Consider the following 18,042-nt stretch of genomic DNA (forward strand, 5'->3'; position numbering starts at 1 on the left):
GAATACCAATTCTCACCTCCACACAGCTCTACACACACATTCCACTACCTCGCTTTCTCTCAAAGCCGAGCACATATTTGTCTTTGTGCGTGCCATGTCACTGACCCCGCCTGTTCCTTCTCTGTTTCAGCAGTGAGCAAAGCGGGGCAGACCAAGACATCGCAGGAAGACTCCTTCCACAAGCCGGTGAAGCTGGCTGGCGTGACGAGCCACGGACGCATCGACACGGACTGTGAGCCTGAGCTCAGGCAGACTCTGCTGTCCAATGGACACGCCCTCAGAGCCTCTCAGAATGAGGGCGCCTCTCTTAGGAGAGCCAGTGACTAGCAGCCCCAAAAATGTGGACCGATGTATACAATTTTTTTTTTTTCTTGCACTGGGAAATAACCTGCTACCTCATATCGAGGCAAACGGTCCCGAGCCTCCTGCATCTGAACTGACGGAAGGGGGGAGGGGGGGGGCATCCGGAGTTTGAAGGCGGAGCTTGTGTGGGGGGCGTCCCATCTGAGCGTATCAGCTGTACATAGTTAAAAACCTTCCTTTGGGAGGTGGCCGCTAAAAAAAAAATACAAATTTTAGCTCCAAAAAAGAGAAAAAAAAAAGAAGAAGAAAAAAATGTGACTTGCATTTGAAGCATGTAAATGTAGGGAATCTTGTACAATATGTATGTGCAGGGGGACTAAAAAGAGAAATACGCCTTTTGGACTTTTTTTTTGACTGTACATAAGAGTTTTCTTATATATTATATAACTTTTACAAAAAAGAGTGTTTAAATATATGTGCATGGCAAAGAAAGGAGTGATGGTATTTTTATTTTTCTTACAACAACAAAAAAAAAAACAGCCTTTTTTCAGCTTTTACCAACATTCAGCTGCAGTGCCTTATTGCATGATCAAAGAAAACTCAAGTTGTAATAGCATATATCCAGAGACTGTTTCTGTGAGAGATCCTGGTACACTTTTTATCGCAAACAAAACACTTGATCGCACTTGAATGTTTTACCTTTTTTTGCCAGCTATGGCCTTACGGAAACACAACTCACACCCACCGTTTTTGTATGAAGGAAGAGCTCGGATGCTGATTATTTAGGTACGTTAGATGTTGGTGCGAGTGGTGGGATGTCAGTTAAAGCACTTTTTTTTTTTTTTTTTTTTTTTTTTTTCACTTCACAAACATACAGACTGTGTGTACACGATCCACCGGCAGGAATGCAGGAGCCTCCTCTCTGTGAGGAGACGTTCCGCATATCTCGACGCACTAAAGTCAACAGTACATACTGTACCCTTAAGGCTCTTCCACCTGTTTCACAACACTACACGTTACTGCAAAGCTGCTCTAATCGGGTTGGGATGAATGCTTCACGTGTTTTAAAGAGGACTCATTATGCTTTTTGGTATTTCCTTTTCATATGCAGATGTACGTGGAAACTGTTGCAGTGTTGGATGCTCATATTAAACATAGCCAAAGTTTTCACATAACGAGGTCAGTGCATGTAGAAGTAATCCCTGTGAGCCCAAAGCTCAGGCTTCAGACTGCTCAGTTTCCACCCACCTGCTGTTCAGACACTCTGTTTGCCAGAGGATGATTTGAGGGGGCTGCACTTAGGCCCAGTGTACAAACCTAAATAATTGTTTTGAACTGTGAATCGTGCAAAGCTGCTCAAGTCAATGCCAATAATAATTTTTACAAAATTATATATATATACACACACACACACACACACACACACACACACACACACACACACACACACACACACACACACACACACACACACATACATACATACATACATACATACATACATATATATATATATATATACATACATACATACATACATACATACATACATACATACATACATATATATATATATATATATATATATATATATATATATATATATATATATATATATATATATATATATATATATATATATATATATATATATATATATATATATATATATATATATATATATATATATATATATATATATATATATATATATATATATATATATATATATATATATATATATATATATATATATATATATATATATATATATATATATATATATATATATATATATATATATATATATATCTAGAGAGAGAAAGAGTGAAATCTGCAATAAGCATAATAGGTCCTCTTTAAGTTCAATTTTTTTTTTTAAATTTGTCCCAGAAAGTGACTTTGGTACAATTCTGCTACCACATGTGGCTGCTAACAGCTAACAGCTGTTGCTTGGAAGCTGCAAGAGCCAGTAATAATCTCTCAGTGCAACTGCGTGACACCTGTCATGAGTTATGGCCCACATTCATAACCGAAGCTGCAATTTTTGGACGTTTAATTGGCCGGATCCCCGACCGTTTTTTTTTTTGTTTTGTTTTTTAATAATAAAATCTGAATGCTATGAATTTAGCAAAAGATGCATTGTGATGTTGTGTCATTCAGTTACTGCTGTAATATGGGTCGACATCCGGGGGGGAAGCTGGGGTACGGGGTGGTGCATTTGGGAGCAAAAGATGGCCAGTACTCCACCTGAATCACTGCAGTTCAGTAATAACGATTCATGCCTGAGGTGGATAAAGGTGCAGCTCGCTGCTGTGAACAGTTAGGGAAGCTTGTCAAACGTGCTCTAACCAAACTTTGGGGGGTGAACTGTCACAGTCCCTGAATATTTTGGTACCATTCAACCTGAATACACCAGTGGCCTTATCAAGGTAAGCTGGAGGACATGCTCCTCTGGTTACACCTGATAGCACTTACTGAGATGATTTTTACCAGCAAGACCAATCAGAGAACTTTTGTTTTTTTTCCTTCTTTGTTTTTTGGGCTTTGGGAAAGCAACCCCCGTGTAGTAGGTAAAAGGGACTCGAAGGAGCGAGGATGCAGTTCATATCCTGAGTAATTTATTGATGCAGACTGTCTGAAACCGTTGTCCCAATGTCAAAGTTAAAACAGTGAAGTGTCTAACATGGCATTGAAGTGTCTAATAAAAATCCCATTTTGCTATTATTACAAGTGTTGGGCCTGTTTTCTTGCTCATAAAAAAAAAAGCGCACACACACAAAGGGAGGATGTTGTTTCGACAATATCACAAACAGCTGAGTTAGCATTTAACGCTGCTCTCCTGTCACAGTGGTTATGGAGAAGCCATGAATTCAAATGGAGCATGCACAAAGACATGAAATCCAGAGTCCTTGATCTTCAAAGTAGTCAAGTAGCCACACACACACACACACACACACACAGAAAGCTAATCTCCCAACCAGGAATGTCTCTTGGCTCCTTGGAGCTGCAAAGACAGCAGGCTTTTTTTTTTTCTCCTCCTGCGGGCTGTTAAAAATATTTGCTATTGAGTCGAGTCTGACTGAGGGTCAGGATGTGCATTCCAGATGGACGTTTGTCACCAGATGATTGACGTGCCCCTAGCCGCGGCCTCCACCAATCACACGCCGACCATTGTTGTGTTACAGCCTAGTGACAAGCAGCATGACAAACAGTCCCACCTGTGAGGACATTTGTCTCCTCGTGCAGTTTTACCTTCCAGACCGGCTGCTGACGGATGAGAGGAGCTAATTCACTGAAAACACAATGATACCTAACTGTTCTTCCATATGCCAGCTAAATAATCCTTCAATAAGATGTATTGGAGTATTTTTTATTAAGTTGTCCTCTTCTTTTAAAAGCACGAGGAGCAGGGAGGGGGTGCAAGAATACTTGTAAAATTTAGAAAGGCCACACAGGAAATCACATCACGCAACAATTTAAATGAAACTCAGAGATTGTCTCATTCATTTCCAAACTTTTCTTATATCTCGTCCTCGTGGCCGGGTCGTGCAACACTTCTGTGGTCCAGGAGTTGGAAACCGCTGCTCCAATAAACAAGATCAAAGCCGGAGTAAAAATGTGCACGGCCTTACCTCTGCTTGATCCAGTCATGCACATCGGTTCAGCTGTGGGACTGGACCGCTGATATCACACAACCTCAGCAAACAAAATCAAAACCATCTGCTTAAATGAAAGAGCAGAAAATGAAGCTGCTTTGTGAAATCTGGTGTGCTGACCCCTTCAGTGAGTGTATCAGAGCGCAAGTGATTTATATAGCCACCAAGATACACATCTTTCAACAAATGTTAAAACAGCATGTTTATGTTAAAACAGCATGTTTACCAGTTTCATGACTTCTAATCAGGTCGATCACTTACTCTAATTCTGTTTGATTTGAATGTTTGTACGTCGTGGGGAATGCAGTTGCTCAGAGCGTCCCACTACATACAACTGCCATAAGAGGAAACAGCTAGCATGGCTTTCTATAACTGCCTATCAGCACCGCTAATGTGCAGCACTTGACATCAAACAATGGAGATGTTAAGCAAGTGCAGACTTTCAGCTTTAACTCCATGGGTTTAATAAAGGTACTGCATCAACTGCTTATGAGAAGCAGCCATTTTTTATGCAAACTACCCCGTTTTCAGAAACTCAAAAAGTCAACTGGTTTATAAGCAGGTTTCTAGCCCGTGAAGCCCATTCCTTCTTTCTCTGTTTACAAAATAAGCAGATAACAGATCTGGAGTGTTTGGTTGCTGTTCAGTCGAACTTCATATGAGTTCCAAAGAGACACTGATACAAGTGAAGGAGGTCAACAAAAGGTTAAAAAAAAAAAAAAACCTTACACAAACCTATAAGAGAGACAGCAAAACGCTTTAGCAGTGGCCAAATCAAAAATCTGATCTATTCATAAATAAAAGATCTGAAGGGCCAGAGATGACAAAGTGCATGATTTTGTTAATTAAAGGCTTCTACTGTTCTGGGATTCCAAGAAAATAGGACAAAAAAAAAAAGGCTTTTGCAGGTGGATGAGGTCAGCTTTGCTCCAGCAGGATTGTAACAATGGTGAGATATTGCTGTGTCTCTCTGGTGGGTCTTTAAAGCAGGTGGCTTAGTCCAACAGAGAGGAGAAAACGCTAAAATGATTATTAAACTATGCAGAGTTCCAGAGAGAGTCAAAGAAAGCCCCAAACCTCACTCGAGAGATACAAAGACACAGTTTTTAATCATATAATTCATTCTCTCACAAACACATGAAACATAAATTGTCCCAGTCACTGCTGACTACAATGACTGCGTTGTCCTAGATGATACAGTGTTGCTTCACTTCAACAAAATTCTGTGGTGTTTTGAGTGCCTAATCAATAAGTATGAATGTTGCACTCTGAGTAATGCAGTCATCCCTGTGAGCGTCTCCTCTTCGCCTCATTTCAAAGGACTCAGCAGGATGCTGGATCTTCCATTTCCAGAGACGATTTTCCTGCTGTTCCGGTTCTCTCCATCAGGTCAGGACTCAGGACAGTCACAGGTCGTGCTGCTATAGCAAAGTGCTTCGGACCTTCTCATAGGCTCCGAGGAAGATGAAACCGCCCGCGCTGATGAAGGTCATCCTCGGTATGCTGCCAGCAAACAGACTGGAGAAAGGGGAGAGAGCAACATGTGCTTCTTAAAAAAAGACATCTTTGCAGCATTTGTCAAATTTGAAGTACAGTAATGCATTTGAGACACTACAAGACTATCTACAGCACTTCTGTGCAGGATGAATGAAGTCCTCAAAATAAAGAGCATAATGTCAGTCCACTTTAGCCATTTTGGGCATATTAATGTTCGCTTACTGTCTAACAATGTAAAATCGCCTTGTTCATGACACCCTGCTTGTGAGCATGAGTATTTCTTTTTAAAAACAGAACACTTGATGTTTTGTGCAGCACGCTTCATCCTTATTTTAAGGGCGTGGGGTTAGAGGAAGAAGTAGATTATCTTACACTCAGATGTTTGAACAGCTCTCATAAAAGTGTGCTGCAGCTTAAATGACTGCCATGAAAAAGCGCTGCGAACGGAGGAGCCCAGAGCGTCTCATGTCCAGCTCTGCACGGTGTTTGGGTGCAGAGGGGTCCACGAGAGCGCCTCAAACATGAGGCCATGTTAGTGAGCCACTCTCACAAAGAGCAAAGGCTGGGGGCCCATGTTACAGCGACCGAGGCTCAACGAGGAGCTGCTAACATTGGTGGTGGTGGTGGTCAAAGGATGTGATGGGCCATAAGAGTCTCCCAAGATACCCCCCCACCTCCCGCTACACACAGCTGTTTTTGGGATTAGGCTTCAAGCCTCCACCCAAGTCCTCTCTGGAGCTCTCACTCCCCCCACCTACCTCCTTCTCACTCTCTCTCCCTACGTGACTGATGGCCAGATGACATCTGCACATGTCTCTCTGCTGTCCATCCATCCATTTCTCTGTCTCTCCGCTCAGCGACGTCCCCCTCAGCTGGCTCACTTGTTTGGGGATTTCTCCTCCGGCTCCTATTCTTGCTGCGTCATGCACTTCTAAGACACGTGCTCACTCGGTCCTGTCAGTTCATCCGGCTTTTTGTGTCCGTCTCTCCGTTTATTTTCCCCCCCGCTTCACTCCGCCTGACTTTCTCGCAGTGCATTTGCCTACCAACACCTTCTGTCTGCCAATACGCCCCCACGCTCACATGGTCTGGCCCAGTCCAAGCCAGATGTAACGGATGAGAAGTATTGTGTGCTGTGCTGGTGGTTGTGTGCTTGTGCTCGCTTGTGTGTGTGTGTGTGTGTGCGCGTGCGCACGTGTTTGAAAAAAACAAAACTGTCGACGCATGCAACATGTCTGTCTGCGTTCATCATCCGTGTGGGTGTGTTGGCACTTGTGTTCCTGTCCACTTTCATTTCTATAAAAACTTTTGAAATATTGCAAAGTTTAATTTGGTTTTCATCAGCCTTAAAAATGCTTCTTGAATGCAAATACATCTCACACACGCACAAATCAAAAGAGAAAGAAAATAACTCTGAAGAGCTGACAACTTCTGGGCAACCTGACCAGGCCGGTTTTGTGCTTAGGCATCACATTTTTAAGGTTTCAGGTTTTCATAGAGGAGAAATTAAAACAGGACTTCCAGCTAGCAACTGAGAGCTAAAGTATACAGATTATTTTCCGTATCACATTTCAGAACTTCACCAGCTTCTGCTGCAGAGCCACCCAGCCCAATTTGCTATTACACACTATTAGAGAAAAAAAAAGCTGTATTAATGACACAGCTACTGCGGCGCTCGGCTGTGCATTTACAATATTGATGTTAGCATTTAGCTCAAAGCTCTACTGTGCCTAACCATCGGCCCCGCATGTTCAAGTGGAACAGAAGATCAAGAATAACCTTTGACGCTGAGCACGAGGTCTTCCTACAACAGTCTCCTGTTTAAGCTCTGTCATCTTCCTTTCAGTGCCCTACATGAAGCTTCTATTTCTGGACACACACACAGTTAAGTGCAGCTCTTTTGAGAAATTTGAGATCAGAGGCCATGACAGACTTCCTACTTATGATATTTTCATGTTGTCCGTTGTAAAGTTATACAAGTGTCCAAGCATGTCAGGGATCTTCCAAACATCCCAACCATTCACACGACTCCACCTTTAAGAATGCTCCGGCCTAGGCCGCCCGGTCTCAACAGACGGCTTAGCTTTGCATGGCTGGCTTTGATAAGTGTGTGAAACCGAGAGGAAGTTGGAAGTGTGAGAGACCTTATACAAGTGTGTTTATCCAAGCATGAACCGAACTGCTGCAAATAAACACGGGACATTAGTCAGAGGCTGTTGCCCTGCCCTTCGACGTGCTCTTTCCATCTCAGCACGGCTATCTATCACCATCTGCTGAAACAAAAGCCGCAGGCTTGCACCGGGGGAGTGCTGAGCATTGCTTACACCCTGATATCAAATACAATCCAAAGCTAATCAAAACCCACTGACAGAAGTAACAGAGTAAAGCCACAAAGGGCAGGTGGAGCGCCTAACGACAACACAGATCCCCGTGTATTCCACTCAACCTTCTCCATCATGTGATGGTCCGATAGCCGCGGTGCAAGGAATGAACTAATTTTAAACTCAACGCTCATGTTTTGTCTCAGCTCTCTGCTGGCGTTACATTTCCTGTCTGGGATCAGGCCCACCTGTGGACGTCAGAGCAGAGCCAGAGCTCAAATATTCCCCCCGGGAAGCCTCGACTCACTCTGACATCACGGCCTGGCCATCCACAGAGAGCTGTCATCCCCCTATTGTCGGCCAATCGCCTCTCCCGAGGAACCGGGCTAAATATAGTTTCAAAGCTCGGCAGGACAGTACGGAGGAACCGCTGTGAGCTCAGGCAAAATGTTTTGGTCGCGGTGAAGAAATATGCCGGTGCTGCTTAAGAAGAGAGAGGGAGAGAAATCTTCAAATGTATCTGAAAGCAAATTTCTGGCACTCGTTTAGGAACGCGTTCCAAGAAAAAAAAAAGTAGCCGTACTCGGAAACTCTTTGAAAGGATAAATTTAAGAGGAAAGAGGACCGACTCTAACGTGTTTGGGTCTTCAACAAATCTGAGGAAGATCAATCTTTTTTATGTTCTTCTAGCAGGGACTGGGTGTAGAAAATGGGGACGATAGCTGCAGAGACAAAAACAGACTCGAGCACACTTTCCCTTAAAAAAAACACTAAATAATCAGTGTCTGGAAAACAAATTACTCATCTGTAGTCACCCTGTTTCCTCTGTGTTATCTTTATCTGTTATATAACTATAACTGCAGTGATGGTGGACATTTTTCATCTGAACAGATAGCACAAACCACTGAGCCTCTAACAAGCACTTTCTGTGCTGCACGGCTATGTTTTAGTCTAATATTAAAAAAAAGAATAAGTGACATTTTCTTTAATACTGTTCAGATGTGGCTGAGGAATTCTGGAAGACGCTACATGTATTTGATAAATCCTTGCAAATAACTCCCTCTGTAGTCGACACCTGTGCTACAGGCTGAATTAACATGGCATTCTAGTAAACATGGTTTCTCCCCACTTGTTGCAGAAGGAAACAACAGTCTGTAAAATCTATTTAATCTCTTCTGTGTTTCCTCAGCGCAGCGCTGTAGGAAAAGTTTGAGAATAAGACAGACACCTTTTCCCAGAAATCCTATCTAAAGCAAGAATGTTCTGGAGTCCTCGAGATATTTACGGGACAAAAACAGGGACAGGCTTAAATGATGGGCGGACAGTTGCTCATCATTGTGTCTTTGCAGCACAGCTTTACTGTTTCCTGCAACACAGCATGAGCGGAGTCATGCTGTGTTGCAGGACCAATAACAGAAAAGTACGATTGCACTTTACCACAGGTTTCTGTGTGTGTGAGGTGAGAGCGTGTTACTTATTTGCTTTTCTTCTATTCTGGTTTGCACAAAGAGCCAATCAGAGAGCCTCGAGGACACGTTGCCCATTAGTCTTTATTTTGACATGACTCATAGCCGTGTTTGGTTATCCTGCAGGTTAGTGGGGTAGGCCAGTGAACTGCACTGCTCTCTCCTAACCCGGGCTCTCTGGGGCATGGCATACACATGGAAGCACTTTAGAGCTTCACTACACAGCAATTGGGCCTATTACCATAATTACAGCTTTAAAGCCCCAGCAATCTGTATCAGGCATGCACCAGTGCAACCACCGGGCCTTTGGCCCTGTGGTAAAACAGACCCCCCCACTCCTCCCCTTGTACTTAAAAAAAAAACTTTTTAAACACTCTCCTTTGTTTCTGCATTTAATGTGTCTCTTAGCTCCTCTCTTTGTTCTCATTCTTCACCTTCTGTGGTTACATCGCATCATGGAGGAGAAAAAAGAAAGAAAGAAAGAGTTTGCCATTTTAAGCTTATGGTCCTTGTTCTCCGGGTGCAGCTGAGACACAGCTGAGCCCAGGATGATGATACAGTGAGTGAAATTAGAAGAAGAGGGAGACAAAAAAAAGATTTCCATGTGCTGCAGAGCTTTAAACAGTTCTTCTGTGCTGCAGCAGGGACAGTGGGACTTGTAGTTAGGGTTTTTCCACGGGGGCCTGCCAACTATCAGCTCACTGAGATTCTAATGAAGTCTCAGACGTGATCTTTATTAAAAATGATGCCCAGACTGTTACTAATGTTTGAAAGCGGTTTTAGGGAATCACCCTTGGCTCTGATTGGATTCCAGGACTGTATCCGCTAAAAACAAACACAAAATTTGCTTGTGTGTGCGTGTGTTCGCGAGCCAGAGAAGGGGGAGAGCAACATCCTACTAGCGTTTGGCCCAGCCCCAAACCAAATCTGCTGTGAGCATTACGCCGGGGTGCATCCCAACTAAACGATGGCAGCCTGTACACAAGCAGGCCTATTACTCACCGGGACTGAGGTTTGTTTTAGTGCTGGCGGCCCTCTGTGGACCCCATTAGACCTGGCCTTTTGTCCAGTGCGCATCATAAACACATCAAAACACTTAAATAAACCCCTTCACTTGGCCCCTCGTAACACCTTAATCAATAAGGCGCTGCAGCAAGTCGGCAGGAAAAGCTTTTATACATCTCATTTTTCAGCCGGGGCTGTAAATTCACGCTCCCTGGAGGAACCGCTCTATCAAACTTGATTACGCGAGGGATCGGGAGCCGGGTTAAATCAAATCATGTAAAATACGAGCTTTCTAAAGTGGCCTGGGATAAAATGGTTTGTGTAAAGAGGCTGTTTGGTTTTAAACAATCACAAAGGTCTTTGAATGTTTCACCAAAATCAAGATACACACGAACACACACTCACCCTGCAATGCCCCTACTCCTCCACACATCGTAGAGCACCAGTGGGATGTTGCCGCTCGCTGTGGTTGAGCCGGCCTGCAGAGAGAGAGAGAGAGAGAGAGTGAGACAGAAAGAGGGACCTGGAGAGCACAAATAGAGGTGCGATGACTGATAAATTGTCTCCCGTGCTTCCTGCTCCTCAGACAGACACCCTGTTTAGTCTTCCTTAGCCCAGCTTCCTCCAGCCTCCCTCCCCCCCTTTCTGCTCATGGACAGCTGTGTCAGCGCAGGTGTCACCTCCAGCACCCGCTCAGAAACACACCCAACCAGCTGCCCACCCAAAAAAACACACTCAACAAGTTCTCCTTGTCTCCCTCTCCTCCTGCCAGTCCGGTCGTTTTATTTATACTAAATGGATTAGCTGGCTAGAGAGTTTTGAATCCGTCAGCGTGGAGCGTCACAGGGGTATGAGAGCGGCACGATAAGGCCACATTGGGTTAAGTGATGGTGGGTGGCTTCAGTTTAAAAGGAAGGAAGATAGAAATGGAAGAGGCAGTTGTGAGATTTGAATAAGCAGGAGGGAGCTGAGCACAGGCTTGAGGAGTTTGTCTGTTGGTGTGCACACAGCGATCCATGCTGCAGCTTGTCGAACATGTAGGAAACAGTCTGCAGCATCCGCTGTAAATCGCGAGTCGGATTCATGCTTCTTTTCTTCACGGAAATGGGAAAAACACCCCTATTTCTTGTGTTTCTGTTGGAGACAGGTGGCTGAGAAATGAATCCACCCCCGCCCCCTCCTCTTCTGGCCTGACAAGTTTTCTTTTCCTTTACTGCTGTGGAATGGTGGAACGAGGGAATGGTGGAACAGGGTGTCCAAAACACACACACACACAGACACACACACACAGGCCCTGTCTAACTTATGCTGACATACAAAAATATCTTTATGCATCTCAGTTTATGAGTTTCTTCTCCTGATTCGTGTTTTTTTTGTTGTCCAAATATAATATTTAAAAGTGCTTCTTGATGTGTTTTTCTGGGTTTTCTTGCATCCACTATGCTTCCTGTGAAATGTCTGAACAGTAACGGCTGCTCTATAAAGTGTTGCACTGACTCCTGTCTTTGCCACAGTTGGTTTCAGTGGATATTACATGAAACACATGGCACTGATGGCAGCACTGTGATGAACAGGCAGAAATCCCAAACTCTAAGAAGACCAGTGTTGTGCAGTAGCAGCATAGGAGGTATGAGGCAGCTCTGTGGTACAACAGGCACACTGCCACTGCTGCAGGCAGTCCTGTCCTGGAGGGGCTTTGCTCGTCCAGGGCGGCCCGCCTGGGTCTTGGCTGCGCTAGGCTGCATACTGTACAACGCCAGTCTTTCATTCTGTGTCCTGTGGGAAGAAAACTGATGTGACAAGTTCCAACACCCAGTTTCCCCCCCATAGTCCGGATCTAAAGCGTCTACAGTCAACACCAGACCTGCTCTGTCTGTCTTTCTTCAACGCTCCTGCCTGGACTTGGAGCCAGGAGCCAACCGAACGGCACCAAACCTGAGCCCCTAAAAATGCGATTTCTCCATAAGTATAGCACCTCTGGCGGAAATACAATCCCGATCAAAAGTTTAAGATCACTTGAAAAATGGCAAAAAAAAATCATATTTTGCATAGTTGGATCTTAACAAGGTTCCAAGTAGAGCTTCAAAATGCAACAAGAAAAAATGGGAGTGAAACAAAACATTTTTTGAAAACAATGCTTAAACTGAAACAGGTTGTTTTACAGCTGATCAAAAGCTTAGGACCACACCTCCAAAAAACCCGTAACACACCCCCCCCCCCGCACTTTGCCATCGGAACGTCATGACAGTGTGACTACCTGACAGAAAATGACAATGAATCCACACTTTTGCACAGATTTGGCCTTTTAAATGCATGTGGTCCTAAACTTGTGATCAGCTGTAAAACAGCCTGTTTCAGTTTAAGTGTTGTTTTCAATAAACTGCATGTTCAAAAAAAAGTTGTGTCTCACTCCCATTTCTTCTTGTTGCATGTTGAAGCTCTACTTGGAAGTAACCATGCAAAATATAACTTTTTGCAGTTTTTCAAGTGGTCTTAAACTTTTGATTGGGACTGTATAAATTCTGATGTCAAAGGGAAATAATTTAGAGCTAATTTACTTATAATTTTCACAAAAAAATAGTTTACAATTTCATTTTCAGCACCACTTTAAGAACTGTCAGGACCACTGGTTGCTAATTTGACTGACAGGAAATACATCACAGCCATTAAATATGATGTTTTTCAGGGTTTTTTTCAGTAATTGGAAAAAAAAAATGCCAAAGATTTATTGTTTCCAGGTTGTGAATATAAACTCAATATCACAGCTTTAAACTGTTCATCATAACTAGACATTTATTGGCATTATTATCACTTTCTCCAACTCCTAAACATGGTGATTTGAGGTTACTGGAGAAAATAATCTGCAGCTTAGTTTAGCGATTGATGTTCATGAAAATTCAAAATCCAGTATCTCAAATTATTAGAATTTTTCATTTCAAGTTTGACTAAATTACAATTCAACAGTATTTATACTCAAAGGTAGTTCAGTGCACGCCGCCACGATTGGAAAGCCTGCTGACTTAACCGTTGTCCAGATGATGATGATGATCACTGACACCCTCCATGTGGAGGATGTTGGCAGAGTGCTGTGCTGAAGAATAAAAAGAAAGTGGACTGGAAGGGGAAAGTGTGGTAGGAACCAGCACAAGCTACAACAACCACTGCTGCTCAGCGGCCCAAAGTCTTATTTTCAGATTCAATTCAATTTTATTTATACAGCACCAAATCACAACAAAAGTCGCCTCAAGGCGCTTTATATTGTACAGTAGATTGCACAATAATAAATACAGAGAAAAACCCAACAATCATATGACCCCCTATGAGCAAGCACTTTGGCGACAGTGGGAAGGAAAACTCCCTTTAACAGGAAGAAACCTCCGGCAGAACCAGGCTCAGGGAGGGGCGGGGCCATCTGCTGTGACCGGTTGGGGTGAAAGAAGGAAAACAGGATGAAAGACATGCTGTGGAAGAGAGACAGAGATTAATAACAGATATGATTCGATGCAGAGAGGTCTGTTAGCACATAGTGAGTGAGAAAGGTGACTGGAAGGAAAAACTCAATGCATCATGGGAATCCCGGCAGCCTCACGTCTATTGCAGCATAACTAAGGGAGGATTCAGGGTCACCTGGTCCAGCCCTAACTATATGCTTTAGCAAAAAGGAAAGTTTTAAGCCTAATCTTGAAAGTAGAGATAGTGTCTGTCTCCCGAATCCAAATTGGAAGCTGGTTCCACAGAAGAGGGGCCTGAAAACTGAAGGCTCTCCCTCCCATTCTACTTTTAAACACTCTAGGGACAGCAAGTAGGCCTGCAGAGCGAGAGCGAAGTGCTCTAATAGGGTGATATGATACTACAAGGTCATTAAGATAAGATGGGGCCTGATTATTTAAGACCTTGTATGTGAGGAGCAGGATTTTGAATTCAATTCTGGATTTAACAGGAAGCCAATGAAGGGAAGCCAAAACAGGAGAAATATGCTCTCTCTTTCTAGTCCCTGTCAGGACTCTTGCTGCAGCATTTTGGATTAGCTGAAGGTTTTTCAGCGAGTTTTTAGGACTTCCTGATAATAAAGAATTACAGTAGTCCAGCCTGGAAGTAATAAATGCATGAACTAGTTTTTCAGCATCACTCTGAGACAGGATATTTCTAATTTTAGAGATGTTGCGCAAATGGAAGAAAGCAGTCTTACATATTTGTTTAATATGTGCGTTGAAGGACATGTCTTGGTCAAAAATGACTCCAAGGTTCCTCACAGCATTACTGGAGGCCAAGGTAATGCCATCCAGAGTAAGAATCTGCTTAGATACTATAATTCTAAGATTTTCAGGGCCGAGTACAATAACCTCAGTTTTATCTGAATTAAGAAGCAGAAAGTTAGCGGCCATCCAGGTCTTTATGTCTTTAAGACATTCCTGCAGTTTAACTAATTGGTGTGTGTTACCTGGCTTCATGGATAGATAGAGCTGCGTGTCATCTGCATAGCAGTGAAAATTTATGCTATGTCTTCTAATGATGCTGCCTAAGGGAAGCATGTATAATGTAAACAGAATTGGTCCTAGCACTGAACCCTGTGGAACTCCATAATTGACCTTAGTGTGTGAAGAGGACTCTCCATTTACTTGAACAAATTGGAGTCTATTAGATAGATATGATACAAACCACTGCAGCGCAGTACCTGTAATACCTACAGCATGTTCTAATCGCTCTAATAGGATATTATGGTCAACAGTATCGAACGCAGCACTGAGGTCTAGCAGGACAAGCACAGAGATGAGTCCACTGTCAGAGGCCATAAGAAGATCATTTGTAACCTTCACTAAAGCTGTTTCTGTGCTGTGCTGAGCTCTGAAACCTGACTGAAACGCTTCAAATAAGCCATTCCTCTGCAGATGATCAGTTAGCTGTTTGACAACTACTCTTTCAAGGATGTTTGATATGAAAGGAAGGTTGGAGATTGGCCTATAATTGGCTAAGACAGCTGGGTCTAGAGATGGCTTTTTAAGTAAAGGTTTAACTACAGCCACCTTGAAGGCCTGTGGTACATAGCCGATTATTAGAGATAGGTTGATCATATTTAAGATTGAAGAATTAATTAATGGCAGGACTTCTTTGAGCAGTTTTGTAGGAATGGGATCTAAAAGACACGTTGATGGTTTGGAGGAATTAATTATTGAATTTAACTCAGAAAGATCAATTGGAGAAAAAGAGTCTAACTTAACATCGATGGTACTAAAAGTAGCTGTAGATAATATTACATCTGTGGGATGATTATTGGTAATTTTTTCTCTAATGATAAAAAATTTTATTTGTGAAGAGGTTCATGAAGTCATTACTAGTTAACGTTAAAGGGATTGTTGGCTCAGTAGAGCTCTGGCTTTTTGTCAGCCTGGCTACAGTGCTGAAGAGAAACCTGGGGTTGTTCTTATTTTCTTCAATCAGTGACGAATAGTAAGATGTTCTGGCTTTTATGGAGGGCTTTCTTATAAAGCAACAAACTATTTCTCCAGGCTAAATGATGATCCTCTAAATTTGTGACACGCCATTTCCTCTCCAGCTTACGAGTTATCTGCTTTAGGCTACGTGTTTGAGAATTATACCACGGAGTCAGGTACTTCGGATTTGAGGCCTTAGTTTTCACAGGAGCTACAGTATCCAGAGTCGTACGTAGTGAGGAGGTAAAATTATTAATAAGATAATCGACCTCTGTTGGAGTAGCGTTCAGGTAGCTGCTCAGCTCTATGTTGGTACAGGCCATTGAAGATGATAACAGTGGGTGGATTATATTCTTAAACTTAGTTACAGCACTTTCAGAAAGACATCTACTGTGATAAAGTCGACTCTCCACTGCTGTGTAATCAATTATTGTAAATGTAAATGTTATCAGGAAATGATCAGACAGCAGAGGATTTTCAGGAAACACTGTTAAATGTCCAGTTTCTATGCCATATGTTAAAACAAGATCTAGAGTGTGATTAAAGTGGTGGGTGGGTTCTTTTACATTTTGAGAGAAGCCAATTGAGTCTAATAACAGATTAAATGCGATGTTGAGGCTGTCATTTTTAGCATCTACATGGATGTTAAAATCACCCACAATAATTATTTTATCTGAGCTGAGCACTAAATCAGATAAAAGTCTGAGAAATCAGAGAGAAACTCTGTGTAAGGCCCAGGTGGACGATATATGATAACAAGTAAGACTGGTTTCTGAGTTTTACAGCTGGGGTGGACAAGGCTAAGCATCAGGCTTTCAAATGAATTAAAAGTCTGTCTTGGTCTTTCGTTAATTAATAGGCTGGTGTGAAAAATTGCTGCCACACCGCCCCCTCGGCCTGTGCTTCGAGATTTCTGGTAGTTAGAATGACTCGGGGGTGTTGATTCATTTAAACTAACATAATCATCCTGCTGCAACCAGGTTTCTGTAAGGCAGAGTAAATCGATTTGTTGATCAATTATTAAGTCATGTAACAGAGACTTGGAGGAGAGAGACCTAATATTTAATAATCCACATTTCACTGTTTTACTCTTTGGTTCAGATGTGGATACTGTATTGTTCTTTCTTTTTGATTTTTTATGTTTAAGTTGTTTATTGCTGGTTTTTAGTTTGTTTTTTGTCTCTTTGGGAGCTGACACAGTCTCAATGGAGATGGGTTTTTGGGGGGGTAGCAGGAGAAAGGTGCAGAGAGGCGTGTAAGACTGCAACTCTGATCAAAGCACATTTTTACTTTACTGAAAAACAAAGGTCCTGGAGTCTGGAGGAAGCATGCAGAGGCACAGAATCCAAGGTGTTTGAAGTCCAGCGATTCATGCAGACTTTTCACTTTTTCACTTCAATTTAATATTAATTCTACAGCACCAAATCACAACAACAGTTATCTCCAGGTGCTTTATATTGTAAGATAAAGACTCTCAAATAACACAAAAAAACCCTAATGATCAGATTAGCCCCTGTGAGCAAGCACTTGGCAACAGTGGGAAAGAAAAACTCCCTTTCAACAGGAAGAAACCCTCCAGCAGAAGCAGGCTCAGGGAGGGGTGACCATCCGCCACAACCAGTTGAGGGTGAGAGGAGAAAACAGGACAAAAGACACACTGTATAAGAGAGCCGGAGATTAATAATATTGAGTTTCTGATTGTCATGAACTGCAAGCCATCATCCTAAAATTTAAAACAAAAAAAGGCTCGAAGTTATTTCACTTTACATGTCATGAATGTAGCATATATGAAAGCTTACATTTTTTGAGTTAAATGACAAAAAATGAAAGTCTAAGATGCACACGTATATTTAACCCTCCTTGTAGTAAAGTGAATGTGGACAGACTTTAAACAGGAAGTAGAAGCGCTTTAAACTGCATAGCAGCACATTCTCGTTTCACTCTTCTTTTCTAAGCTCACCTGTGGCGCCTTTAGTGAATCAAAAACTTGGCCTTATAAAGTTATAACTGAAACTCGATGCAGGCCAAGTCCTCTGCTGGTGGTTAAATTACAGCAGCTGTGTTTCAGATAATGTTTACAGGAAGCTTTTGTAACACAGTGTTCCACCTACAGCCAACGGCTTCTCACCAGAGATCAAGACTGTCGGAGTCTTATGTTAATTTCAGTGTCTCATTAGTTAGGACGAGGTGGGAATGGAACACTGTGTCTTCTCCAAGGACAGTGTAAGTGTGCACGTGTGTGTGTGTGTGTGTGTGTGTGTGTGCGTGCGTGCGTGTGTGTGCGTGCGTGTGTGTGTGTGTCTGTGGGGGGCCGATTGAGGTTACTCTGAACTCACTACCCTTTATACACACACACATA

General features: G+C 42.6%; 2 protein-coding genes across 3 annotated transcripts in view; one reads left to right on the forward strand and one right to left on the reverse strand.

Annotated features, from left to right (window-relative positions):
• lrig1 (leucine-rich repeats and immunoglobulin-like domains 1) overlaps positions 1-1,161 on the forward strand; it is a 33,871-nt gene extending 32,710 nt beyond the window's left edge. The window contains exon 18 of one of the 2 annotated variants that reach the window (XM_031752382.2): positions 134-1,161. In XM_031752382.2, coding sequence (XP_031608242.1) covers positions 134-327 — 194 coding nt within the window. In that variant the 3' untranslated portion in view covers positions 328-1,161. Of the gene's footprint in view, positions 1-130 lie in introns of both variants that reach the window. The other variant, XM_031752380.2, reaches the window with a different exon arrangement.
• Positions 1,162-5,052: 3,891 nt separating this feature from the next.
• Positions 5,053-18,042, reverse strand: part of slc25a26 (solute carrier family 25 member 26) — a 57,406-nt gene continuing 44,416 nt past the window's right edge. Inside the window, exons 9-10 of the mRNA XM_031752441.2 lie at positions 10,657-10,730; positions 5,053-5,480 (exon numbers count right to left, since the gene is read on the reverse strand). Of these exons, the coding sequence (XP_031608301.1) occupies positions 5,384-5,480; positions 10,657-10,730 (171 nt within the window). The 3' untranslated portion in view covers positions 5,053-5,383. The remainder of the gene's footprint in view (positions 5,481-10,656; positions 10,731-18,042) is intronic.

This window comes from Oreochromis aureus, linkage group 5 (assembly GCF_013358895.1).
Source record: "Oreochromis aureus strain Israel breed Guangdong linkage group 5, ZZ_aureus, whole genome shotgun sequence".
Taxonomy (NCBI): Eukaryota; Metazoa; Chordata; class Actinopteri; order Cichliformes; family Cichlidae; genus Oreochromis; species Oreochromis aureus.